Source organism: Heteronotia binoei, chromosome 4, assembly GCF_032191835.1.
Source record: "Heteronotia binoei isolate CCM8104 ecotype False Entrance Well chromosome 4, APGP_CSIRO_Hbin_v1, whole genome shotgun sequence".
In the NCBI taxonomy this organism is placed as follows: Eukaryota; Metazoa; Chordata; class Lepidosauria; order Squamata; family Gekkonidae; genus Heteronotia; species Heteronotia binoei.
Genome location: NC_083226.1, coordinates 146616721 through 146639463, shown reverse-complemented (window position 1 = coordinate 146639463; position 22743 = coordinate 146616721). Strand labels below are relative to the sequence as shown.

Genomic DNA, 22743 nt, shown 5'->3' with positions numbered 1-22743 from the left:
CACAGCCTGTTTCCTTTTATTAACCTCACTTGGACTATCTTTCCGCCACTTAAAGCAGTGGTTCCCAGCCTTTTTGGCACCAGGGGACTGGTCTTGTGGAAGACAATTTTTTCAAGTACTGGGGGTTGCCATATCCCTGCCTCCCATGGGGATCTTTAGATGGGGGGAAACTGGGGCTACTTCTGCTGCCTCCCCTCTAGGTAGTTTCCATTACTTTATTTGTTAACCATGCAGGCCTTTTTCTGTACCTATTTGTGCCTTTCCTGACTTGCGGTATATATTTTATCTGACCTTCTAGGATTGTAGTTTTAAATAGACTCCAAGCTTCCCCAAGAGTTTTGACCTTTTTAAGGTTTTCTTTCAGTTTCCTCTTCGCATGCCTCCTCATCTCAGAGAAGTTACCTCTTTTCAAGTTAAAACTGTGCTTGTGTTGGTCTTTTTGAGCAACTCCCAGTTTATATAAATGTTGAAATCAACAACATTATGGTCACTGTTCCCAAGCGGTACAATCACTTTTATGTCTCTCACCAGGTCTTGGGAGGCAATTCTTAGGACCAAATCCAGCTTCTGTGACCATCTGCTCCATAGCACAGTTATTGAGAATGTCTAGAAATTCAATCTCTTTCTCCTGACTTGAACATACATTGACTAAATCAACTTGTGGGTAGTTAAAATCACCTATTGTGACACAGTTTTTATGTTTAGCCGCTATCTTTAAGTCTTTTATAGTCGTTTAGCCGCTAGCTTTAATTCTATTATAATCGTCCTCTATCTTTTGATCCGTTGGGCGATAAGAAACTCCTATAGTTAAATTTCCTTTTGGGCCCACTATTTCGACCCAAAACATTTCTAGAAGGGAATCTAATTCTCTGACCTTCTCAGTCTTATTGGACTATACCCTCTCTGACACACAGAGCCACTCTAGGTAAGGTAAGGTAATTTTATTTTTATATCCCGCCCTCCCCCGCCGAAGGCGGGCTCGGGCGGCTCACAGACATGGAATACCATGATTTGGATAAAATACAATGTAAACAACAATTTAAAATACAATTCAGTTACATAAGTTAATTAAAATGAATAAAACAGGTGCTATAAAGTGCTATAGATCACAATCATACATAAGATGGCTAGATGGCTACAGGTCAATTTAGCCAGGTTCTGTCTTAAAAGCAAGCTGAAAGAGAAAGGTTTTGCAATCCCTGCGGAACTGATTCAGGTTCCACAGGGCTCGCACCATCTCTGGAAGTTGATTCCACCATCGAGGGGCCATTACTGAAAAGGCTTGCTCCCTGGTTGTCTTCAGTCTAGCCTCTCTTGGCCCAGGGATTTTAAAAAGATTTTGAGAGCTAGATCTCAGTGTTCTCTGGGGAACATATGGGGGGAGGCGGTCCCTAAGGTAGGCAGGTCCTCGGCCATATTGGGGCTTTAAAGGTAATAACCAGCACCTTATAGCGAACACGGTACACAACTGGCAGCCAGTGCAGGTTCCGCAGCCCAGGCCGTACGTGTTCCCACCGAGGTAGTCCCACCAGCAGCCTGGCCGCCGCGTTCTGCACTACCTGAAGTTTCCGTGTTTGGCATAAGGGCAGCCCCATGTAGAGGGCATTGCAGTAGTCTAATCTCAAGATGACCGTTGCGTGGATCACAGTTGCTAGGTCGCTGCGTTCCTCCAACCCTTCCCTCCCTATCCTTCTGATATAATTTATATCCAGGAATCACCATGTCCCATTGATTTTCCTCATCCCATCAAATTTCTGAAATGCCCACAATGTCTGTATTTTCCCCCAACACTAAGCATTTCAACTCCCTGATTTTACCTTGGACACTTCTAGCATTTGTACGTAAACATCTATAATTTCCCAGGCACATTAGGCCTGCAGCCTTCCTCCTGCTGCCTCAAGATGTTGTCCGTATTGTTTGTCGCTGTCTCAGTGGACAATTCTAATCCATTGCCCTGTAGAAAAGTAACAGCTAACCATCTCTTTGAGATGAGCCATCCCGAACCAGAGACATTTCATCTCCTGTCGGCTTTCCCCCAAGATTCAGCTTAAAAACTGCTCTGCCGCTTTTTTGATTTTAAACGGCAGCAGCCTGTTTCCTTCTCAGGACAAGTGGAGACCATGGCCGTTTTCCCACTGACCTTACTCCGGAACGACGTCCCTCTTCACCGTGCAGCGTCTGCGCGGATTTCCCACCAACTGCTGCGCACAACCAGGAAGTGCCGCGGCTTTTGCGTCGCAGATGTAAACCGCTAAAAACCAGTTTACATCTGCGACGCAAAAGCTGCGGCTCTTCCTGGTTGTGCGCAGCAGTTGGTGGGAAATCCGCGCAGACACTGCACGGTGAAGAGGGACGTCGCTCCGGAGTAGGGTCAGTGGGAAAACGGCCCATCTCTTTTGCACCGTTCCGCTTATTCCAAAAAGCATCTCACTGCCTAACAAAGTTGAACCCTTCCTCCCTACACCATTGTCTCATCCATGCATTGAGACTCCTAATTTGCGCCTGTCTCTCCGGCCCTGCGTGTGGAACAGGTATCACTTCTGAGAAGGCTACCTTGGAGGTCCTGGCCTTGATTCTCCTGCTTAACAACCTAAATTTTTTCCTCCAGGACCTCATGACTGCATTTCCCCACATCATTGGTGCCAACATGTCCCAGGTCTGTGACCTCTGGCTTCTCCCCAGCACTGTCTACCAGCCTATCTAAAGCAGGCAAATGTCTGCTGCTTTCGCTCCAAGCAGGCAAATCACAATATGGTCAGCACACTATACAGTCAAAAAGTATAACATATGGTCAGAAAGATCCCCCTCTTTTTCAGGAGAAAGGGAGTTCCAAACTGTCCAGTTTGGGGTATTTTTGACTCTGTTCAGTTCAGGGACTTCCCTGAACTAGAATTTTTAGGTTTGTGCCCTTCCCTAGCAATAAGGATGTGGAGGGTCTATTTTCATTAACCTAACCCTAACCCTAGCCCCCAAGAGATGGGCAGATAGTTTAAAAGTACATAAGCATCCTCAAAAATCAATGAACTTTCTAATACTAGAAAATTTCTGAGTAATAACTTCTTCCCAGAAAAACTGAACGATTGGGCACACCCAAACCATATGTTTAAGGGACCTGTCCTGTGAGTTATAACACCAGCAGTTAAGATGCTATACTCACTTGTATGCTAAAGGGTCTCTGTTGTGTCCAGTGTATCCTAAACAGAATTTTTTGAATATCACAACATAAAATCCATAGAGAGAGCAGGTATGAACTAGCTCCTTATTCCATTCATTCTTGAGACTCTGCATGTCATATTTATTAACTGACATCAAATATTTATAGACAAATATTGATGGTTTTGTTTTCTGCATCTGTTCAATTAGAATTTCCAGGAGCAAAGGAAACTCTGAGATATTTAATGCTACAGGGCCATGTTTAGCTGCCAACAGATGTCACAATTGCAAATACTACCATTCATTAGAAGTTGTCAAGTCGTGTCTAGACATCAGCTGAGAAAATGAGAAACCTCATTGGCACAGTCTTATCAGCTGGTCCAATGTGAAAATCCCCCTACCAGGCCAAGCCTTCTATAAATAAAGTTTATAAATATTTAGGGCTGAATTGACCCATTAGGTTAGTTTAGGATATGAAAATGGATCATATGTTATTACAGGAGGAATAGGATCCAGTGTAGCATAAGTAGGCACTAATGCATTCCACTTAGAGAGGTGTAATAGACAAGAGGCCTTCAAAAGAGCCCAAGATAGATAGTCCAACTGCAGGGAGCATTCCCAATCAGGTCTGCCCCTTGGGTGCCATGCAGAAGTGGGGAGGAGATAGCGGCAGCGACCGCTCTTTCAGCAGCTCGCTGGTCCTTCCTCCTGCTGCTGCCCTGCCCCTTCAATCCAGCACTGATAGTGAGCATGCTGGAGGGCTGGCATAGGAGCCTGGAGCCTCCAGTGCAGTTTTACCCATCGATCAGCTGATTGGTGGAGGGGTGCCTTTAAATATCCTGGGAGCGTGGAGCTCGACTGCCCGTTCCCAGGCATTGAAATAAACCTGGTGGGGAAGAGCGAGAGGAGGAGGCTGGGGAGCAGGCAAACTAGGCATTTGCCTAGGGGGTGGGGGAGGGAAGAAGGCTGAATTCAGTGTACCTGCCGTGCTGACGACCTGGGTAAATGCCTAGTTTCCCTAGTGGGTGAGCCCTGTTCCCAGTAATGAGTAAAAGTTAACAAGTATGCCTGATGATAGCCAACCACATCCTCCTTTATTAAAAAGAAGTTGCATCCTCTTTAAAAGAAACTCAGGCAGTAAGGATTGGAACCCCACATAACTCAACACTCTTAACCACTTCACCACACTGACTTTAGACAATATTTAGATACCCCATGTAATTGGATTTCTTTGGCCCTCTGGTGGTTTGTAGATTTTCTGCAAGAAGTACACATGGTTTATCTGCACTCCCTCTTGGATGCACCCAATATGATTATTTGGGTTCTGACCACATTTTCCATCTTTATCCAAGCTTGAGGCATCTTACATGTAATATTACTAGAACTGAGGCACTGATCGTTCCTGGAAAGGCTGCTGTGCCATGTTGTGTAGTAGCTTCAGAAACATTTAAAATGTAAATCAACTAGGAGAGTTTGCTAAACCAAATATAAATACAGTTGACATTTGAATTGCTTACAATTCTTATTTATTATACGTTTACTAGACAACCCCAAAGTTCTCTATCACTCCTATTATAGCTGTAAACATATAGTCTGTTTGCATGTTTTCCATTGCTGTTTAAACTGAACAGTCTTACTGAGGCATATTGTAGCATCTTCAGCAGTGTATCTTAACTTGTGACTGAAATATGCTTTGAATGAATCTGCAGATCTTATTCACATGTTTAGTAGGCAATCTGGGAATGTGGAGCCAGTATAGGCATAATGCACCTAATTTTACTCTGCTAGGGATTTCATAATTAGTTTAAAGCCAAAGTGCTTAAACATGCTATTTCTTGTAAACTCCTGTTCATCTTCTGCTGAGTGGATGACTTCCCTGCCCCAAGAAACTGGGAATTATAAAAACATAACAGTAAAATGAATTTTTTTTAAAAAAAACTTTAAAATAGTAGACAGTATTGAAAATTTTTTGTTTAAACCACTTCTCACTCAAATGTTTACATTGTCTTCACTTTTAGATATGTTTGGATTGGTGAAATCCATGCTACAGCAAAATAAAAATGCTTAAAAGGGGGTGGATATCCTGATGCATAAAAACATCCAAGTTCTTAAGAGAATCTGGAGATTCCTATGGGTGTGTTCTGGTACTGCAGGCAAAGTCTGCTGGTGCATTTTTTGACTATGCTATGTATCTGTCTCAAGCTACAGGTACAAATCTGGCTCCTGAAATTGTTTGTATGTGTTTTCAATACACTAAGCCAATTTTTATATAATCACATCATTGTAGGAGGCAAATTTAGCAAGCTTCTTGACTGATCTCTTGATCAGGAGTCTTCTTTCATGAGAACTATTTATTATCTAAATGGCATTCTGGTGGGTTTTATCCTGTTTAATATATCTACATGATATATAATATACATTGAGAAAGATAAGTGTTCTAAAGCTTATTCTGTTCTCATGTTTACTGATAATTCTTAATTGTAGTCTTTAGTGGGAGGAGAGCACTAGCTTAAAAAAAAAGAAGTGCTCCAATATTCCAATTGACTTTTCCCACTGAAAAAGTCCTCAGTTAGCTTCTCAGGCTGGAAGGAGTTGCTGCATTCATCTTTATATGCTAGCCCAACTTCGTAGAAACATGCAGCTTGAGTAATGACATCAGTGGTATCCACATGCAAGTATCTGTGCCTAAAGTACGGAACCATAATGCATCTTACAAGTTGCACAGCTTCCTATCCCTGCTTCAGAGCGTATGCAGCTTGCTGATCAGCTAGCCAGGGATGTTGAACTCATTTGTTATGAGGGCCAGTTCTGACATAAATGAGACCTTGTCAGGCTGGGCCATATGTGTCACAAAATGTCAGGTAGCAGAGATATAAATTTTATAAAGAACATAGAAAAACACGTTAAAACATTAGCACTCATTGGTCTTAAAGGTGCTTTCTTTGTATCTCTCTCATGTTATCCAGGAAAGCTCTGGCTCTTTCCTTCCTTCCGTAGGTAGGGTGGCCAGACCGTCCCGGTCTCCCGGGACTTTCCCAGTTCTGGCCACCAATTCCCGTCTCCCGGGCTGTCTATACCGGGACCATTACAAAGTCCCGGTATAGCCAGCGGGGAGCCGGCGGGCCATGCGCGCGGGCCGGGAAGGCGGGGAGTGAGGCAGCCAGCGTCCCTGCGCGTGCGCACGGCGGTGTGCGCACAGCGGTGTGCGCACGCGCAGGGACGCTGGCTGCCTCACTCGCCGCTTTCCCCGCCCGCGCGCGGGGTCCGGCAGCGGTGGTGGAGGCCAGAGAGGCCGCCGCTGGTCCCTGGAGGGCCTCCAGAGGCCGCGGAGAGGCCGCCGCTGGTCCCTGGAGGCCCTCCAGAGGCCCGCGGAGAGGCCGCCGCTGGTCCCTGGAGGCCTCCAGAGGCCAGCGCCGGAAGCGGAGAGGCCCCCGCGGGTCCCTGGAGGCCCTCCAGAGGCCAGCGCCGGCAGTGGAGAGGCCCCCGCGGGTCCCTGGAGGCCCTCCAGAGGCCCGCGGAGAGGCCGGCGCTGGTTCCTGGAGGCCTCCAGAGGCCAGCGCTGGAAGCGGAGAGGCCCCCGCGGGTCCCTGGAGGCCCTCCAGATGCCCGCGGAGGCCGCGGAGAGGCCCCCGCGGGTCCCTGGAGGCCTCCAGAGGCCAGCGCCGGAAGCGGAGAGGCCGGCGCTGGTCCCTGGAGGGCCTCCAGAGGCCAGCGGAGGCCGCGGAGAGGCCAGCGCTGGTCCCTGGAGGCCCTCCAGAGACCAGCGCCGGCCTCTCCGCCGCCTTCCCGGCCTCCGCAGCCGCCGCCAGCAGCCCGGAGGAGAGGCCGCCACCGCCCTGGATCAAGGTAAGCCGAAAGCGGGGGGGGGGGGGCGGCTGGCGGGGGGGGCGGCTGGCCTTCCTTCCTTCTTTCCTTCCCTCCCTCCTTTCTCCCTCCCTCCTTCCTTCCTTTCTTCCTTCCTTCCTTCCTTCCCTCCCTCCCTCCTCCCTTCCTTCCTTCCTTCCTTTCTTCCTTCCCTCCTTCCCTCCCTCCTTCCCTCCCTCCTTCCTTCCTTCCTTCCTTCCTTCCTTCCTTCCTTCCTTCCTTCCTTCCTTCCTTCCTTCCTTCCTTCCTTCCTCCCTCCCTCCCTCCCTCCCTCCCTCCCTTCCTGACTGAATGGGCCACTGGCCTGATCCAACAGGGCTTCTCTTATGTTCTTATGTGACGCAGAGTGTTGGACTGGATGGGCCACTGGCCTGATCCAACAGGGCTTCTCTTATGTTCTTATGTGACAATACTGACTTTGGTGGACCCAAGCACTGATTCAGTGTAAGGGAGCTTTGTGTTTGTGACTGGAGTGGACTATACTGACTTTGGTGGACCCAAGCACTGATTCAGTGTAAGGGAGCTTTGTGTTTGTGACTGGAGTAGACAATACTGTCTTTGGTGGACCCAAGCACTGATTCAGTGTAAGGGAGCTTTGTGTTTGTGTCTTCTGGTGCAATTTTGTTCTCAGATCCTGTATTTACTTCATCAGTATATGGGATAAGGCACTTTCTCAACTGTGCTACATAATGCAGCCTATTTATTTTGTCCTGTTGGCTCTGTTGGCTCTATCTGCGCCAACTTCATCACTTTCGGGGTGTGGATCCCCCAGTGGGGTGGTCTCGCGACTCCCTCCGTCGGCTGTTTCTGATAGCCCTGCGCCCCCTCTTTCATTTGATATGTGTCCCGTGCGAATGCCACCCTCCCGCCGGGAGATGCCGCAAAATGAGCCCCCTTGAGGCTTTTGGCGGCAGGGCTCGGGGGAAGCGAGCTAGACTGCTGTTCTTTTGAGGGGTTATAGAGTGTTTCGAGCCCGTCCCTGTGGCATCGGTCCCATCGTTGTGGGGCCCAGGGGGCCGGCGCAGCGGCACGCTGAAGCAGCCTGTCGGTCACTTCCGGGTTCCTGTCCTGCATCTCGACCTGTGTTATTAGTGACAGGCTGCTTCGGCGTGCCGCTGCGCCGGCCCCCTGGGTCCCACAACGATGGGACCGATGCCACAGGGACGGGCTCGAAACACTCTATAACCCCTCAAAAGAACAGCAGTCTAGCTCGCTTCCCCCGAGCCCTGCCGCCATAAGCCTCAAGGGGGCTCATTTTGCAGCATCTCCTGGCGTGAGGGTGGCACCCGCACGGGACACATATCAAATGAAAGAGGGGGCGCAGGGCTATCAGAAACAGCCGGCGGAGGGAGTCGGGAGACCACCCCACTGGGGGATCCACACCCCGAAAGTGATGAAGGTGGCGCAGATAGAGCCAACAGAGCAAACAGGACAAAATAAATAGGCTGCATTATGCAGCACAGTTGAGAAAGTGCCTTATCCCATATACTGATGAAGTATATACAGGATTTGAGAACAAAATTGTTTCCGGCGGTGATATTTGGGGGATTTTTGGGGACGTCACAGGAAGTGCTGTGAAGTCACTTCCTGTTTCCGGCAGTGGCATTTGGGGGAAATGATGTCATTTGGGGGAAGTGATGTCACAGGAAGTGATGTCACTTCCCGTTTCCGGCAGGTGACGCGGGGAAATGATGTCACAGGAAGTGGTGTCACTTCCTGTTTCCGGCGGTGGCATGACATCACCGGAAGTGCCGTCACCGGAAGTGACGTCACTTCCTGTTTCCGGCGGCGCACACGCTTCGCGCACCCCTACCTTCCCCCCCCCCCCAGGTGTCCCTGGCTGGCCTTCAGACATTATGGTCACCCTATCCGTGGGGGACTGGGGGGGGGAGGAGCCTCAATCAATAAAAGGGAAGAGAGGCTTGGCTCAGTAGCTCTGCTGTGTGATTGAAAGAACCTGGTGAAGCAAGCTGTCCCTCACCCTCCCCAAGGGAGGAGCCTCAGCCAATGGAAAAAAATAGAGGCTTTGTTCTGTAGCTTCTGTGCAATTGAGCAAACCTGACAAAGCAAGCTGTGATACAGAAGGAAGCAAGAGAGAGAAGGAAGCAGATGACAGATGACATCCTGTTGCTCAGGGGCCTGATAGGAGCTTTCCAGGGGTCTGATTCAGCTCCCTGGCTGCAAGTTTGACACCCCTGAGCTAGACAGTCTTTTTAGAGAGAAAGGATTAGAAAAAGCCCTTGCCCATCTCAGGCAGATGAGAGGCTTTATGATCCCAGAGCAGCATTAAAAGGTCTTTGGAATATAACCAAACGGGGGTACAGACAGAACAACTGGGCTGAAGCTTCAGGACACCCTCTCAACACCTTGAAGCTAGGTGAAGAGTGTCTGCAGCACAACTGTCTTCAGGCTGCTGCCAGTGGTGAGGAAGCTTGAAGGATTCCAACAGATCTGTGAGTAGTCAGTCTCAGACAAGTGGTAAAAGCACTTATGTCAGGATATGCTGCCCCACAAGACAGCTTTCTACAATATGCCGTTTCCAAATTCCCAAACAAAAGAAGCCCATCTCTCATTTGCTGGAGGTACAAATAATTAAGCCTGAAGTATCACAGCAGAGAAACTTAGGCATTTATTCAGGTGTTTTTCATGCCCCCCCCCCTGGTCATGACTGGAGGTCTGTTTTTAGACAGACCTAAGATCCTTGAATCATTTTATGACCTACGTTCCCTCTAAACTGAGTTAGTGTGAGCTAGCTCACAGTTGAAATCTGCCTCCGTTCCTGAGGACTGGAAGGTAGCAAATGTCACCCCCATCTTTAAAAAAGGTTCCAGAGGAGATCCGGGAAATTACAGGCCAGTCAGTCTGACTTCAATACCGGGAAAGTTGGTAGAAACCATTATCAAGGACAGAATGAGTAGGCACATTGATGAACACGGGTTATTGAGGAAGACTCAGCATGGGTTCTGCAAGGGAAGATCTTGCCTCACTAACCTGTTGCATTTCTTTGAGGGGGTGAACAAACATGTGGACAAAGGAGACCCGATAGATGTTGTTTACCTTGACTTCCAGAAAGCTTTTGATAAAGTTCCTCATCAAAGGCTCCTTAGAAAGCTTGAGAATCATGGAGTAAAAGGACAGGTCCTCTTGTGGATCAAAAACTGGCTGAGTAATAGGAAGCAGAGAGTGAGTATAAATGGGCAGTCTTCGCAGTGGAGGACGGTAAGCAGTGGGGTGCCGCAGGGCTCGGTACTGGGTCCCATGCTCTTTAACTTGTTCATAAATGATTTAGAGTTGGGAGTGAGCAGTGAAGTGGCCAAGTTTGCGGATGACACTAAATTGTTCAGGGTGGTGAGAACCAGAGAGGATTGTGAGGAACTCCAAAGGGATCTGTTGAGGCTGGGTGAGTGGGCGTCAACGTGGCAGATGCGGTTCAATGTGGCCAAGTGCAAAGTAATGCACATTGGAGCTAAGAATCCCAGCTACAAATACAAGTTGATGGGGTGTGAACTGGCAGAGACTGATCAAGAGAGAGATCTTGGGGTCATGATAGATAACTCACTGAAAGTGTCAAGACAGTGTGCGTTTGCAATAAAAAAGGCCAATGCCATGCTGGGAATTATTAGGAAGGGAATTGAAAACAAATCAGCCAGTATCATAATGCCCCTGTATAAATCGATGGTGCGGTCTCATTTGGAGTACTGTGTGCAGTTCTGGTCGCCGCACCTCAAAAAGGATATTATAGCTTTAGAGAAGGTGCAGAGAAGGGCAACTAGAATGATTAAAGGGCTGGAGCACTTTCCCTATGAAGAAAGGTTGAAACGCTTGGGACTCTTTAGCTTGGAGAAACGTCGACTGCGGGGTGACATGATAGAGGTTTACAAGATAATGCATGGAATGGAGAAAGTAGAGAAAGAAGTACTTTTCTCCCTTTCTCACAATACAAGAACTCGTGGGCATTCGATGAAATTGCTGAGCAGACAGGTTAAGACGGATAAAAGGAAGTACTTCTTCACCCAAAGAGTGATTAACATGTGGAATTCACTGCCACAGGAGGTGGTGGCGGCCACAAGTATAGCCACCTTCAAGATGGGTTTAGATAAAAATATGGAGCACAGGTCCATCAGTGGCTATTAGCCACAGTGTATGTGTGTATATAACATTTTTTGCCACTGTGTGACACAGAGTGTTGGACTTGATGGGCCGCTGGCCTGATCCAACATGGCTTCTCTTATGTTCTTAGTTTTTTAGCCTCCAGCTTACACATTTTTGTCTTAGCTCAGGAAAGATGGCCCCAGAACAAGCTAATTTATGCAGTAGCCAAATCACTCACTCACAACTTTAATGCCAGTAGCTCACAAAGTAGAATTTTTACTCAAAAGACTCCACAGTTTAGAGGGAACACTGTTTACGACATATGAAAAATTAAAGATGGAAAACTTTAAAACTATTGCTGAACCTCTTCAAATCAGGGACTCCATCTGTTTATACACCTCCCCAAGATTTATTTGCATGTTCCCACCAGACCAGCTTGTAGGTTTTCATTTGAGAATAGACAGTACTAATTCAGCACCATGATATAGGCTAGCTTCAGCACCATGAAGCTTCACAAAAACTGATTGTGTAGGGATTGGTTTTCAACAAGACAAAGGGTATCCACATTCATTCATATCAGGTCCACTTCCAGAGATTTGATCTTACAGGATCTCAAGACTCTTGATGCAATGTTTGAAGCAACATGGCTTCATAATAAATTATCAAAAGAGTTAGTTGGCCACTTTGCAATCAGTTCTTTACCTAGGTGCAATCATAAACTCTAAAGCACGAAATATTCTTTTTGGAAGAGACTGGGAATAATACAGGCAGCCCAGTTGACGTGGATATCCTGTTCCATAGAACAGAGTTGGAGTCCAGTAGCACCTTTAAGACCAACAAAGTTTTATTGAGAATGTAAGCTTTCATGTGCTAAAAGCACACTTCATCAGACAATGAAATGGGGTACAGTTAGCAGTGCTTACATGTAGCTTGTGAGTAGTGGTTAAGCAAGTATACTTTTTAGCATGTAGCATAGCATTACAAATATTCCGGTTTGTCAATATGAAAAACAATACATTAGAATACAGTGGAAGATGGGTTTAACATATGTAATGAAATAAACCAATATCCCTTATTTCAATTTGTCAATACAAAAAAGACATTATTCTGATACACTATTGTGATATTGGAATAAAGTGGATATATGGCTCTACTTGGTGAGAATGGGTTTAGCATATGTAATGTTTCTTTGCAAAAAAAAAAAACCCTTCAAGAACAGAATGGAAAGGGAAATTGCTGAATTACAAGTTACTGTGAAACTTGGAACAAACACCTCCCCTGGGACTGAACAGGGATATTGGTTTCTTATCTCATTACATGACACCATCCTGTGTAGATAAAGGGTTGGGCAGCATCTTCATGTATAAGAATGCTTAATGTAGCTGTCTCAGCTCCCCCACCAATCTTTTTTGTGTTGGTTTTTTGTGTGTGTATACAGTGCTTATCTATGTCATATCCCACTTGTGGAGTTTCTAACGTTTTCTTCACTGTTGATCTGATTGATATTGGCAAGAGTTAGTACATTGTTTAAAAAAATAAGTGGGGTTAAGGGTGTCTAGCTTTAAGAGAGGTGCAGAGTATTTATCTCTGTTCGCTGTGGAAGTCTCCTATTTGCTGTGGAGTTTGCTGTGATTCTCCATCCTCTCTGGGGACCGAAAGAGTAAGCCTACTTTTCCTTCCAGGGATTATGGATATGAGAGTTCTTCATATGAAATGGACCTTTGCAGTACATTCAGTGTTTCATTTTAGGAGGCCTTGTATTTATAGTTCAGCCTTACAGAGATATTAAAGGTTGAGTGGCTTGGGCTTGGGCACCACCTGTGGCTCTCCTAAACACTGTTCTCCAGTGTGGAATGTGGGTAAGGCCCTTACTTAGTGAGACTTGTAATTGGCATGGGATTCCTACCCTGAAACAGCTGCTGTTGGAGGAACTGGAGGATGGGGAAGGTGAGCTGCAAGCCTTGTGCCAGAGATAGAAGTAAAGGAGTTGTTCTGCCCATCAGCCCTCATCCTTCTTTGTAGTCTCTGTAGTCATCACAGCGGTCAAATGTTTTAACATAAGCATTTTTTAAAAAAAAATCTACCTAATAAAGATTTCTGGAGAAGTTGAAAGCTTGAACAGTTTTGTTTCAGAAGTCTAAGTTGTATGGCTTTCTCACTGAAGATACACAAGAGCTGGTTAAAGTTCAACAGTGGTGGGGCATGGCCAGGGGATTTGGAAAAACACTTTTTTCCTGAGGACTCCCCCCATGTTCTCATGGCTGGAGTACTGGAAAAAAGTCAATGGAATATTTCTTTTAAAATGAATAGAATGCTTCTTAAGGCAAGTTTTCTCCATACTCAAAATGCATAACATCAAAATGTCTGAGGACTTACTCAGTTTTTCCAATGGAAAAAAATGGGAGATTTGGGGGAACACTGAATAAAACATCCTATGAAATATGTTTTCTTTGAGAAAAATCTTGTCTCACAAATCATTTCCCAAATGTATAGCATGAAAAAGTCTGAGAAATCTCAACCTTTCCAATGGAAAAATTTGGATTTGGGGAGGGGGAACTGAGTAAAACGCACTGTAGATATAGTACAATGTTTTCAAGAAAGTTTTTTTTTGTATAAATGTAATTTTGGCAACAGTTAATAAGCCATACTATATTATTAAAGATAAGTGTTTTAGATGTTCTAAAATTTATCTTACTATCAAAACATGCTTTCAGTCCTACACGTTGTGACTCAGTGACAGTTTTTGTAAATAATACACTTTACTACAAAATTTGTTTTTCTATCTTCAGTTTTTATTTTGCCTGTCTTTCTGATGGCAAAAATTAAAGATATGTGTGCTGTGGTAACTTTTGGGTGCAGCGATTTCAGCTGTTTCTCAAGTATTGGGTATACTTGCAGTTTTCCCATATAGAAAACATGTATGCTTTTAAATTCTATAACTGTGGCAAACGTAGAACCTGTATGCAACTAAATCATAAATTATGCATTTTATGTTGTTAAACCACTAAGAAGTTTAGATTTATTAAGAAAATATCTTTCCCAAAATTTCCACGCACCCCCCCCCCCAAAAAAAAGGGGGGGACAGGAAAAAAACTTGGTTTTCTATGACTGCAAAATTTCCAGGAATTTTTAATCTCTGTTGGGGCAGGATCAATTACTCAGATGTGCTCTAGCAATTAAAAAGTTTTACTGTTACATATTAAATATTAATTTTAAAAATCTTATTTTGTATATTTGGTGTGTGCCCAATAAAGTATAAAGTAGTCATGTGGTTCTTTCAGTTGATGGTGAATGCATATGTGGCTGAGTACCACCGCTGTAAAGTGGGTATTTTTTATTTGAGCTTCGAAGCAAACAATGATGTACTTCATTTCCTAAGGGGAACTGAGATTTGTGCTCTGGGAAGGTTATGTGAAAATGTCATATCTAAAGAACAGGAATGACAGCATGTAAGTTAGGGGAAAACCAGGCATGATACTGGGTAATGAGTAAACAGGTTGTTTAAGGAAATAGTTGCAGTGCTTGAAGGTGCATATAACCCCTCTCCCCCATTCTGTTCACCCGCTGAAACCTTACGGTGCTGCTAGCCTTAAGTAGGAAGAAGTAATCATTCTCTGTGCTTTTTCTTTTTTGCTTCCTGGAGCTAGAAAAGTGTAAGGTTTCAATTGGTGAAGCTGAGTGTGGGGAACATCAACACCCCCCTCATTGCCCTTTCAGCTCCCCCCCCTCCAAATTCATCCAATGTCATATCTTTTTTGGTTCTTAGTGGATAAATCAAGGTAGGCTTTAAACATGCAAATTTTCTCCCTCTGCATAGCAAAAGAGCTAAGATTGAATGGCAGAAGGTGGAGTGCATCATTGCTTTAGTTGAACTTTCTGTTCTTTTTCTAAGTATATAATACTAAGCAGTGCTGTATTTTTTAAAAATGTTGTAAAATGCTTCAAACATTCTGAGGATGGAGGTAAAAATGTCTAACAGGATATCTTGCAGCATAGATAGGTGATTGGGTGAACTCTACTGTAGCTAGTGTTGTTTTTCTAGCGCTGCTTAAGTGTTCTCATTTAATTCTGATGTTCATCATGATCAGACTTCATGTGTTTTACTGTTATCACTTTTAGTCTTTGCACAGTTTAGCCAGATAATCTAACATCCTTCAGTTTTTGTTTTGTAGTTTAAACTGGATTCCAGAAATCATCAGTGACATTTCTGGTGCGCTTCTGCTTGTGCAGTTTCCATTGAAATCCATGTGTAGATTTCAGTGTATGGGCTTCCCACAGGCAATTGATACAATTAAGAATCATTTCAGCAAGTTAAAAAAAAATGAAGTTTGATGATTTAGACACGAAAATATTTTCCTGCCTCTTTATATGTAAGAATATGTCTCACTTTTCTGACAGGCATTTGCAATGAGGTGTTGAAGCCTTGTTTCACTGACTTGGTGAGACTGGACCTAAATGGCGCAGCATGACTTTGCTCCAGCCTGGCTTAATTTTCCTACTCCACCATCATCATCATCAAAGGTGAATTTCTAATTATCTCATGAATCACAAGTATAAGAACTTGCTTAAATTTCAACTTTTAAAATTGTGGAAACCATATCTAAATATGTTCAGTTTTCAGGGTAGAAAAATAGACTTTAAAGACTTGAAGTTTAGGTTGAGTTTGTTTTAACTAGATTTATTTTTTTTAAAGTGGTTGAAAAGGATACTTAACTCTAAAGTGAATGCAATAAAGTCTTAAATTTAGTCTGAGATACAAAGTAGATGGCATAAAGCAGAAGTAAAAAGTTAAGCTGGTGGCACAGTGGATGATAGCTTTAGTGACTTGTTGGTCCTGTATCCAGCTACAATATAAGTGTCTTAACAGTTATGCTATAAGATGACTGAGAAAGTTGTTTTCCACATTTTTTCCTTTCTAAAGAAAAGCAGCAATTTACAACAGGATCATAATTCAGTTTTAAGAGGGTTTTTTTGTGTGTCACATTCCAATTGCATTTTTAAATCAGATTACTTCAAAAAAGAGAAAATACATTACAGCTGTAATTTTAAAAGTGAGATTTTATTATACATTGTTTCGTTGTTGAAGTGCTTAGTTAAAACACTTTGTTCAGTGGGACATTTCCAAAGAACTGTGAAGCTTTCTCATTCAAGGGAATGGTCTTCATTAGTGTCCTTCTGTACATAGGAAAAAGCCAAACATAAAATATATATTGTATCTCTTAGCAGAAACAGCTCTGAAATGCAAAAACCATGTGGACTGCATAAAGCTGAGGTTTTTGCATTATGTTCCTACACTGTATAGTGGCTTTATTTAATTGTAAAGCAGACTGTTAATTGTTGCCACAAAATTGGAAGTGTGCTTTAGATTGGTTGACAAGTGGAGCCTGCAACAAAATCTTGCAAATCGTTTTCATTGGTAATTTGGGTGGGTGGGGGGAAGAATGCTAGTCCCCTTTTCTTTGCTGCTTTTGGTTTTGTGTTTTACAGACCTGCTTAATTTTTGACAGAATTGTAACAGGTTTCCCCATGGTTTTAGTGTTGCTGCTAATCCTGTCAGATTGGGGGGGTGTTTAGGAGACACAGATACTTTTTTATTTTAAACTATTATCAGCTGCTGTGGCTGGAGGAAGCAGCTCTGTGAGAACCTTATGAGGGGCTAGTGGGGGAAGGCAATAAAGCTTAGAAGCCCAGTCTTTACATTTTCCCATTTATAATGGCTTGGTTGTTTTACATTGGGCACAATTAGGATGGAATCACAATCATTTTGTTAATGTGAGGGAAGGAGTAAATGTTTTGAAGTGTGGGATTTGGAGGGAGCATGTAGTTTTACCCGCCATCTGTCATCTCCTGCCTGCTGCCATTTGTCTGCCTTCACCTTCTGTCAAAGGAAGGAGAAAGTCTGACTGCTTCTTCCTCGCTCCAGCCACAACCATTGCCCTTCTGCTGGACAGTAGCACCAGCAATCCAGCTCCTCTTTTCTTGACTTCCATTTCCACTTGCTTTCTTACTTTGCCTGCCCTCTTGTCCTCCTCTTTGCTTGCCACAGCTTCCCTGAGAGCTGTTTCTGTTGTTACCTGTGGGTGCGCAGACAAAAGTTCCTGCACTTGAGATTTATTTAACCCGTGTGCCCATTTCTCCCAATTTAGGATTTTCCCACAAGCCTAGAGTATCCCCCAAGTTTGCTAGAAAATCTTTTTTCTGCATAAATTTCCCCAGCCTGCGGATTTAGGTATCCGCAGGTAGGAACATAGTTTGCTATTAAACATAAAGATAATAACTTGATCTTTGTTATTCTAAATAAGATTCTGATTTCCCCTTGATTTTTAAGAATTTACTTTGTATGGATGTCTTGAAATTGTTCCATTTACAAAATACTTCTGGCAATAAAGGTTTTTTTAGTATCACAATTAATACATACAGTTGGTTGACCTTAACAGAACTCAAAGTTGTATTTTCTGCTGGCTCTTTTAATAGAAAACTTCTTTAGGATTTAATTCATTGTGTTCTTCATTTGTCACTATGACAGATACCTTCTCAGTTTTTGAAAATATGAATGTGAATGTTTAAAAAAAATATCTTGAAGCCAAGAACCTGTCTCATAATATGAAGGATGCCTGTGTGTAGTGGAAAAATCTTGAGTTAAAAATGCTGCCTGCATTCTGTTAACAAGAAGCAGTACTTGCCAACTTCTCTTCTTGGGTATCAGGTTTTTCATCTTATTGTAGAGCAGCAATCAGTAGGAGCCTGAAAGGTCATAAATCATCAAAACTTTTAACAAAACTGGAGTGCAACATAAGCAAGCTTGATAGAACGCTAGCTCCACCATGTGCTGAAAATGCAGACTGCATGATTTTATGCAGAAGCAATGCTTTTTTAAAAAAATTAGGTTCTAAATTGTGTAGAATGTAGCACTAAAAGACTGCTTCCAAATAGTGCATCTTTCAGTGGCTACAGCATACAGAATAAATACCATTTAGCTTCCATGATTGGGAAGTGCAAACAGGGACCCAAATAGTTCAGCCTGAACAGCTGGAAACTTTTTAATGTTTTGTGTGGGAACTGTGGTGTAGTAGAACATGCTGACTACAGCCATCTAGTGGCATTTACTTCAGGTGTGTCAGCCCAAAATACACTTTCATTGAATGGAGCACATGTAGAGTGGTAGGATGCTATAGATCAGAGTGGCCAAACTTGCTTAATGTAAGAGCCACACAAAATAAACATCAGATGTTTGAGAGCCACAAGACATGAACAAATATACACACGCGACTTTATTAAAACTCTTAATACTTCCTTTGCACAGAAATACAAAATACATGTGTATGCACTTTACAACACGATCATGCTAGAAGGAGACTTCTTTAAAAACAAAAGCTAGGGAATTATTTTTTGGCACCAGTGGGAGAAGGAAACACACATGTACCATATAAATCACTGACCATCATTTGCATCATTATGCATCTTTCTATGCCTTGGCACCAAGGTTAGTAAATACAACTCCTACAAGAGCTATGAAACTAAAGGGGAGCCTGGCACAGCCCTCTTTTAATCCCGTCCCTCCTTCCAGTGGCCACCCCTGCTGTAGATGTTACTTAGTTTGTCTTTAAGTGCCATGATTTTAGCCCTGCTTTCCTCTTAGGTAGAATTTAGAAAGATTTTGGAGGATGCTTAACATGCAAGACTGGAAAAATGTCAGTATTTTGATGCAATATGGTTTAGAAGGCTAGTGATGATTAAGGTAGTGTTGCTATTGTACTCCTCATTTAATGTTGTTCCTCTTATAGTCATCATTGAATCTTGAGAAGCATTCAGAAAGCTTTTCATGGACTGAGAACCGTTATGAAGTTAACCGTAGGCGGCACAACTCTTCTGATGGATTTGATCCTAGTAGTGGCCGTTCAAATGGAGGTTTGTATTTACTCTTTAGATATTCTCCTATTTTTTGGTGCCTTATTTTGAATGTTCTGGAACTCTGGTTTTGCTCTTTAAGTAGAATACAAAACATTTCACTGTATAACACACTTAGTATATGGAACAATACTCCAGAGTATCCTGCTCACATAGATCAAGCGGTACCACTTTAGTCTGTCCCTCCTAATCCATGATTACCAATACAGTGTTAATCCATGAAAAAATGGTACTTGTAAAATATGTCTGGATAATTAAGTCTGTTCTTAATGTACCTAGGCATTTAAAAACTTGGTATTAATACTGGACCCCAGCTTAGGTCATAGGCTGTGATTGTCTTTCTGAGTTAGGGAGAAATTGTGTCCACACTTACCTCCTCATCTCATGTGGCGGTGAATAAGGAATGAGAAGGGTACATACAGTACCGCAGCCTAGTCTCTTCAGGATTCAGTCATAAGTCTGAATAATTTCTTAGGTATAGCTTAACACTGAATTTTTAAAATGTTATACCCTTTCTGCAAAGTAAAGCCTGTTCAAAACTTTTGTTTTTGTTTTGTGTTACAATTTTTAAAACCCTAGGGCATTTGGGAAGAAAGGAGAGAAATGGCTGGCGCTCACAAGGCAGAAATGGCACTGAAAACACAAATCACAGAGGGGGATACCATGGCGGGGGTTCACGTGCTCGCACCAGCAGCTTCCACTCTGGGAAAAGCCAAGGACTGCATGAAAACAATACACCTGACTCCGAGAATCTGAAAAAGGAAGACAAGGAAGAACACAAACAATTTGAAGCTGAAGATTTTGTGAGTTCAGCCAGGCCTTAAACAGTTCTCTTTGGCTCTAGGAGACAGCTCCCAAATTTTTCAGCGTTCAGGGTTTCATTTTCTAATGGAACCCCCCCCCCCCTTTTATAATTATTGCTACAGCTCAACCTGATCCTAACTTTTTCATACAATTTTATTGAAGTTATGACAGAAGGGTTCTGGTTAATACAGGAGTGGGGTAGCCATGGTCACAGCAAAAAGTTAACTTCTAATAGTAAGCTAATGTCTCCCCAGTTTCTCATAATGAGTTCAGTTTAATTGAATATTGGAGCTGTATGCCTAAGAAATGAATTCATCCATCACCACTAAATATTGTAACTTTGTGTTTAAATGCAAATAAGCAGTGACAGTTCATAGAGAGATGCTGACTGCCAATACCATACTCTCAAGAGGAGATTGAACAATTTGGAATTCAGCACCAAAACAAGAGGACTTCCATCTGTTGACCAACTCACCTGTACTCCTTAATGGTCTAAGACCTGACTGTTTTCTCAGGCAGAATTGACAGTTGGCATGCTAGATTTCAAATATGGAGCATTTAAAAAAGATTCTGAAATAATTGAACTGTGTGTTTCTTTACTCCTTCTCACCCCCCACCCCCTTTAGCCATCCCTGAATCCTGAATATGAGAGAGAACCAAACCAGAATAAATCCTTAGCTGCAGGTGTTTGGGGTAAGAGTTACTGCCCTTTGCAATGCAGTAAAATTCTTGAATAGTATTTTCTACATTATTGTACATTACAAGTCATTTGATTTCTAAAACTCCTAAATTCTTTTTCTCCGTGTAATAATTTGTCTGTAAAATTTTGCTCTAAAATTTTGTTCTTCATTGATAACGAAATCCCTTCATTTTTGTGTGTGTGTGTGTGTGTGGGTGGGTGTGTCAAGTGCAATGTTTATAAATTTATTATCCGGGGACTTCTGCTGAGTCCTTGTGTTGAGAAATATACAAACTATCTGTACAGGGATCTTTATTTTTGTACCAGGTGATGGGTGTTATTCATATGGTATAGGCCTGGCTTCAAGTGCCTTACAGAAATATGAGTCTGCTGTCTGATCACACACTTTGAGCCTTCCTCTCAGCTGTGTTGAATTTATCCCTGAAATCTGGAATGACACTTTTTTTTTTCCAAACTTCTTTTCAGAATATCCTCTAAATCCTAAATCTAGATCTCCACGAATGCTGGTCATTAAAAAAGGCAATACAAAAGATTTGCAGATATCTGGATTCCCTATGGGAGGAAGTGCTCATTCACAGCCAGCTAAGAATGGGACTGGTACAAGTGTTTATAAAGGCTTAGTTCCCAAGCCTGTCATTCCACCAGCAAAGGTAAGAGTTGAAAGTGGTGCATATGGACAGCAGTTTAGTCTCACTTCATTGCATTTTTTATTTGCTTCTAATGCTCATATAACAATGTATGAAATTGAAATTAAGCCTCACAGAATTTATCTGCTCACCTTCATTTAATGGTAGTAATGTAATGTTGTGAGCCGCCCTGAGTCCGCTTGCGGAGAGGGCGGGATATAAGCTTAATGTAATAATAATAATTTCTAATTTTCCTTTTTTTCTCATCTACCTTCTCTGACCATGTCTGTATTTCTTCTGCCCTCACATTTCACATGCATTTGCTTCAGACTCCAGGAGCTTTTACATGCCCTTATAAATTGTAACTTCGGGGTTCTCTCTGTAATAAGTGTGATAGATTAACTTTTTAAACTAGTGAGTTAACTTCATTTCTGAAATATTTATTATTTTGATTTTAGACTACGCAGTGGAAGAGCCAAACAAAAGAGAATAAACTTGGGACTCCATTTCCTCATGATTCTGCATATGGTATTGGAAACTTCAGTACTTTCAAATCTACTGCCAAGACTGTTGGATCACAGAATTCAGTGAAAGAGGTATTTCAGCTTTGTGTTCTTCCTTTTTTGTCTGGGCTGATTCAGGCTTGGTCGATTGTGCATTAGACCGTGAATTTGGAGAATCTGAACACCCATGAAACCAAGCTATTGAACTAGGGTAATAACACAATTAATTTTACCAGAAGTTACAGTTTCCTCACCTTTTCTCATGTCACAATGCTGTCTTTTCCCCTCTTAGTGCAGTCGGTCAAATTCCTCATCCCCAGTGGATAAACTTGGCCAGCCTCGCTTAACCAAATTAACGCGAATGCGCACTGATAAAAAGAGTGAATTTTTGAAGACGTTGAAACGGGATCGAGTTGAAGAAGAACATGATGAAAACTGTATTGGGCAAGAGAAGGTAATGGATAATACTTATTCATAATAGCATTGTATCAAACACATGCAACATACTTCATTAAACTTTCTGTCATACTAAATATTAGCTACAGGCAGATATTCATATAAGCTTTGCATTAAAAGACTTAAAATTATTAAATTGATTGTTACATCAGTTTATCACTAGCTCCTCTAACATTTTTGTTGTATTAGAAAAAAATATTTTTCTTATTCTTTGATAGCAGTAACAATATACATCCATATACTATCCTGTTTGAATGCCAGCTTACCCAGTGTGCATGATTACTACATATTGTTTTCTGTTTATGCAGAAGCAGTATGAGTCAGCTGTTTGCATCTAGACATATGTGTCTATGCTGCTGCACATTAAATATCCACATGGTGGTGGTTGTGTACTCTTGGCACTCTACAACTTGCATAGTATTTTTACTTGACTAATTCCTTGACCTAGTTTTTAGATGATAAATTGTCCTTGTACTTCTTTTTTCCTTTGACTTGTGCAAGAACACTCGCAACTTAGCTGTGAGATTTCTGAGTACTATTGGACACTTTTAAGTAGTTTTAAAATGTTGTTTTCTCTGTAAAGTCTCTGAACCTTAATGGCAAAGTTTACAGGTTTTGACTTTCAATATGGAAGAGA

General features: G+C 42.8%; 1 protein-coding gene across 2 annotated transcripts in view; it reads left to right on the top strand.

Annotated features, from left to right (window-relative positions):
- The window catches only part of GPBP1 (GC-rich promoter binding protein 1), a 52747-nt gene that overhangs the window by 15978 nt on the left and 14026 nt on the right, over nucleotides 1-22743 (top strand). For both annotated transcript variants that reach the window (XM_060235963.1, XM_060235965.1), the window contains exons 4-10: nucleotides 15508-15630; nucleotides 18894-19017; nucleotides 19597-19820; nucleotides 20448-20514; nucleotides 20987-21171; nucleotides 21606-21743; nucleotides 21943-22104. In XM_060235963.1, the coding sequence (XP_060091946.1) occupies nucleotides 15565-15630; nucleotides 18894-19017; nucleotides 19597-19820; nucleotides 20448-20514; nucleotides 20987-21171; nucleotides 21606-21743; nucleotides 21943-22104 (966 nt within the window). In that variant the 5' untranslated portion in view covers nucleotides 15508-15564. The remainder of the gene's footprint in view (nucleotides 1-15507; nucleotides 15631-18893; nucleotides 19018-19596; nucleotides 19821-20447; nucleotides 20515-20986; nucleotides 21172-21605; nucleotides 21744-21942; nucleotides 22105-22743) is intronic.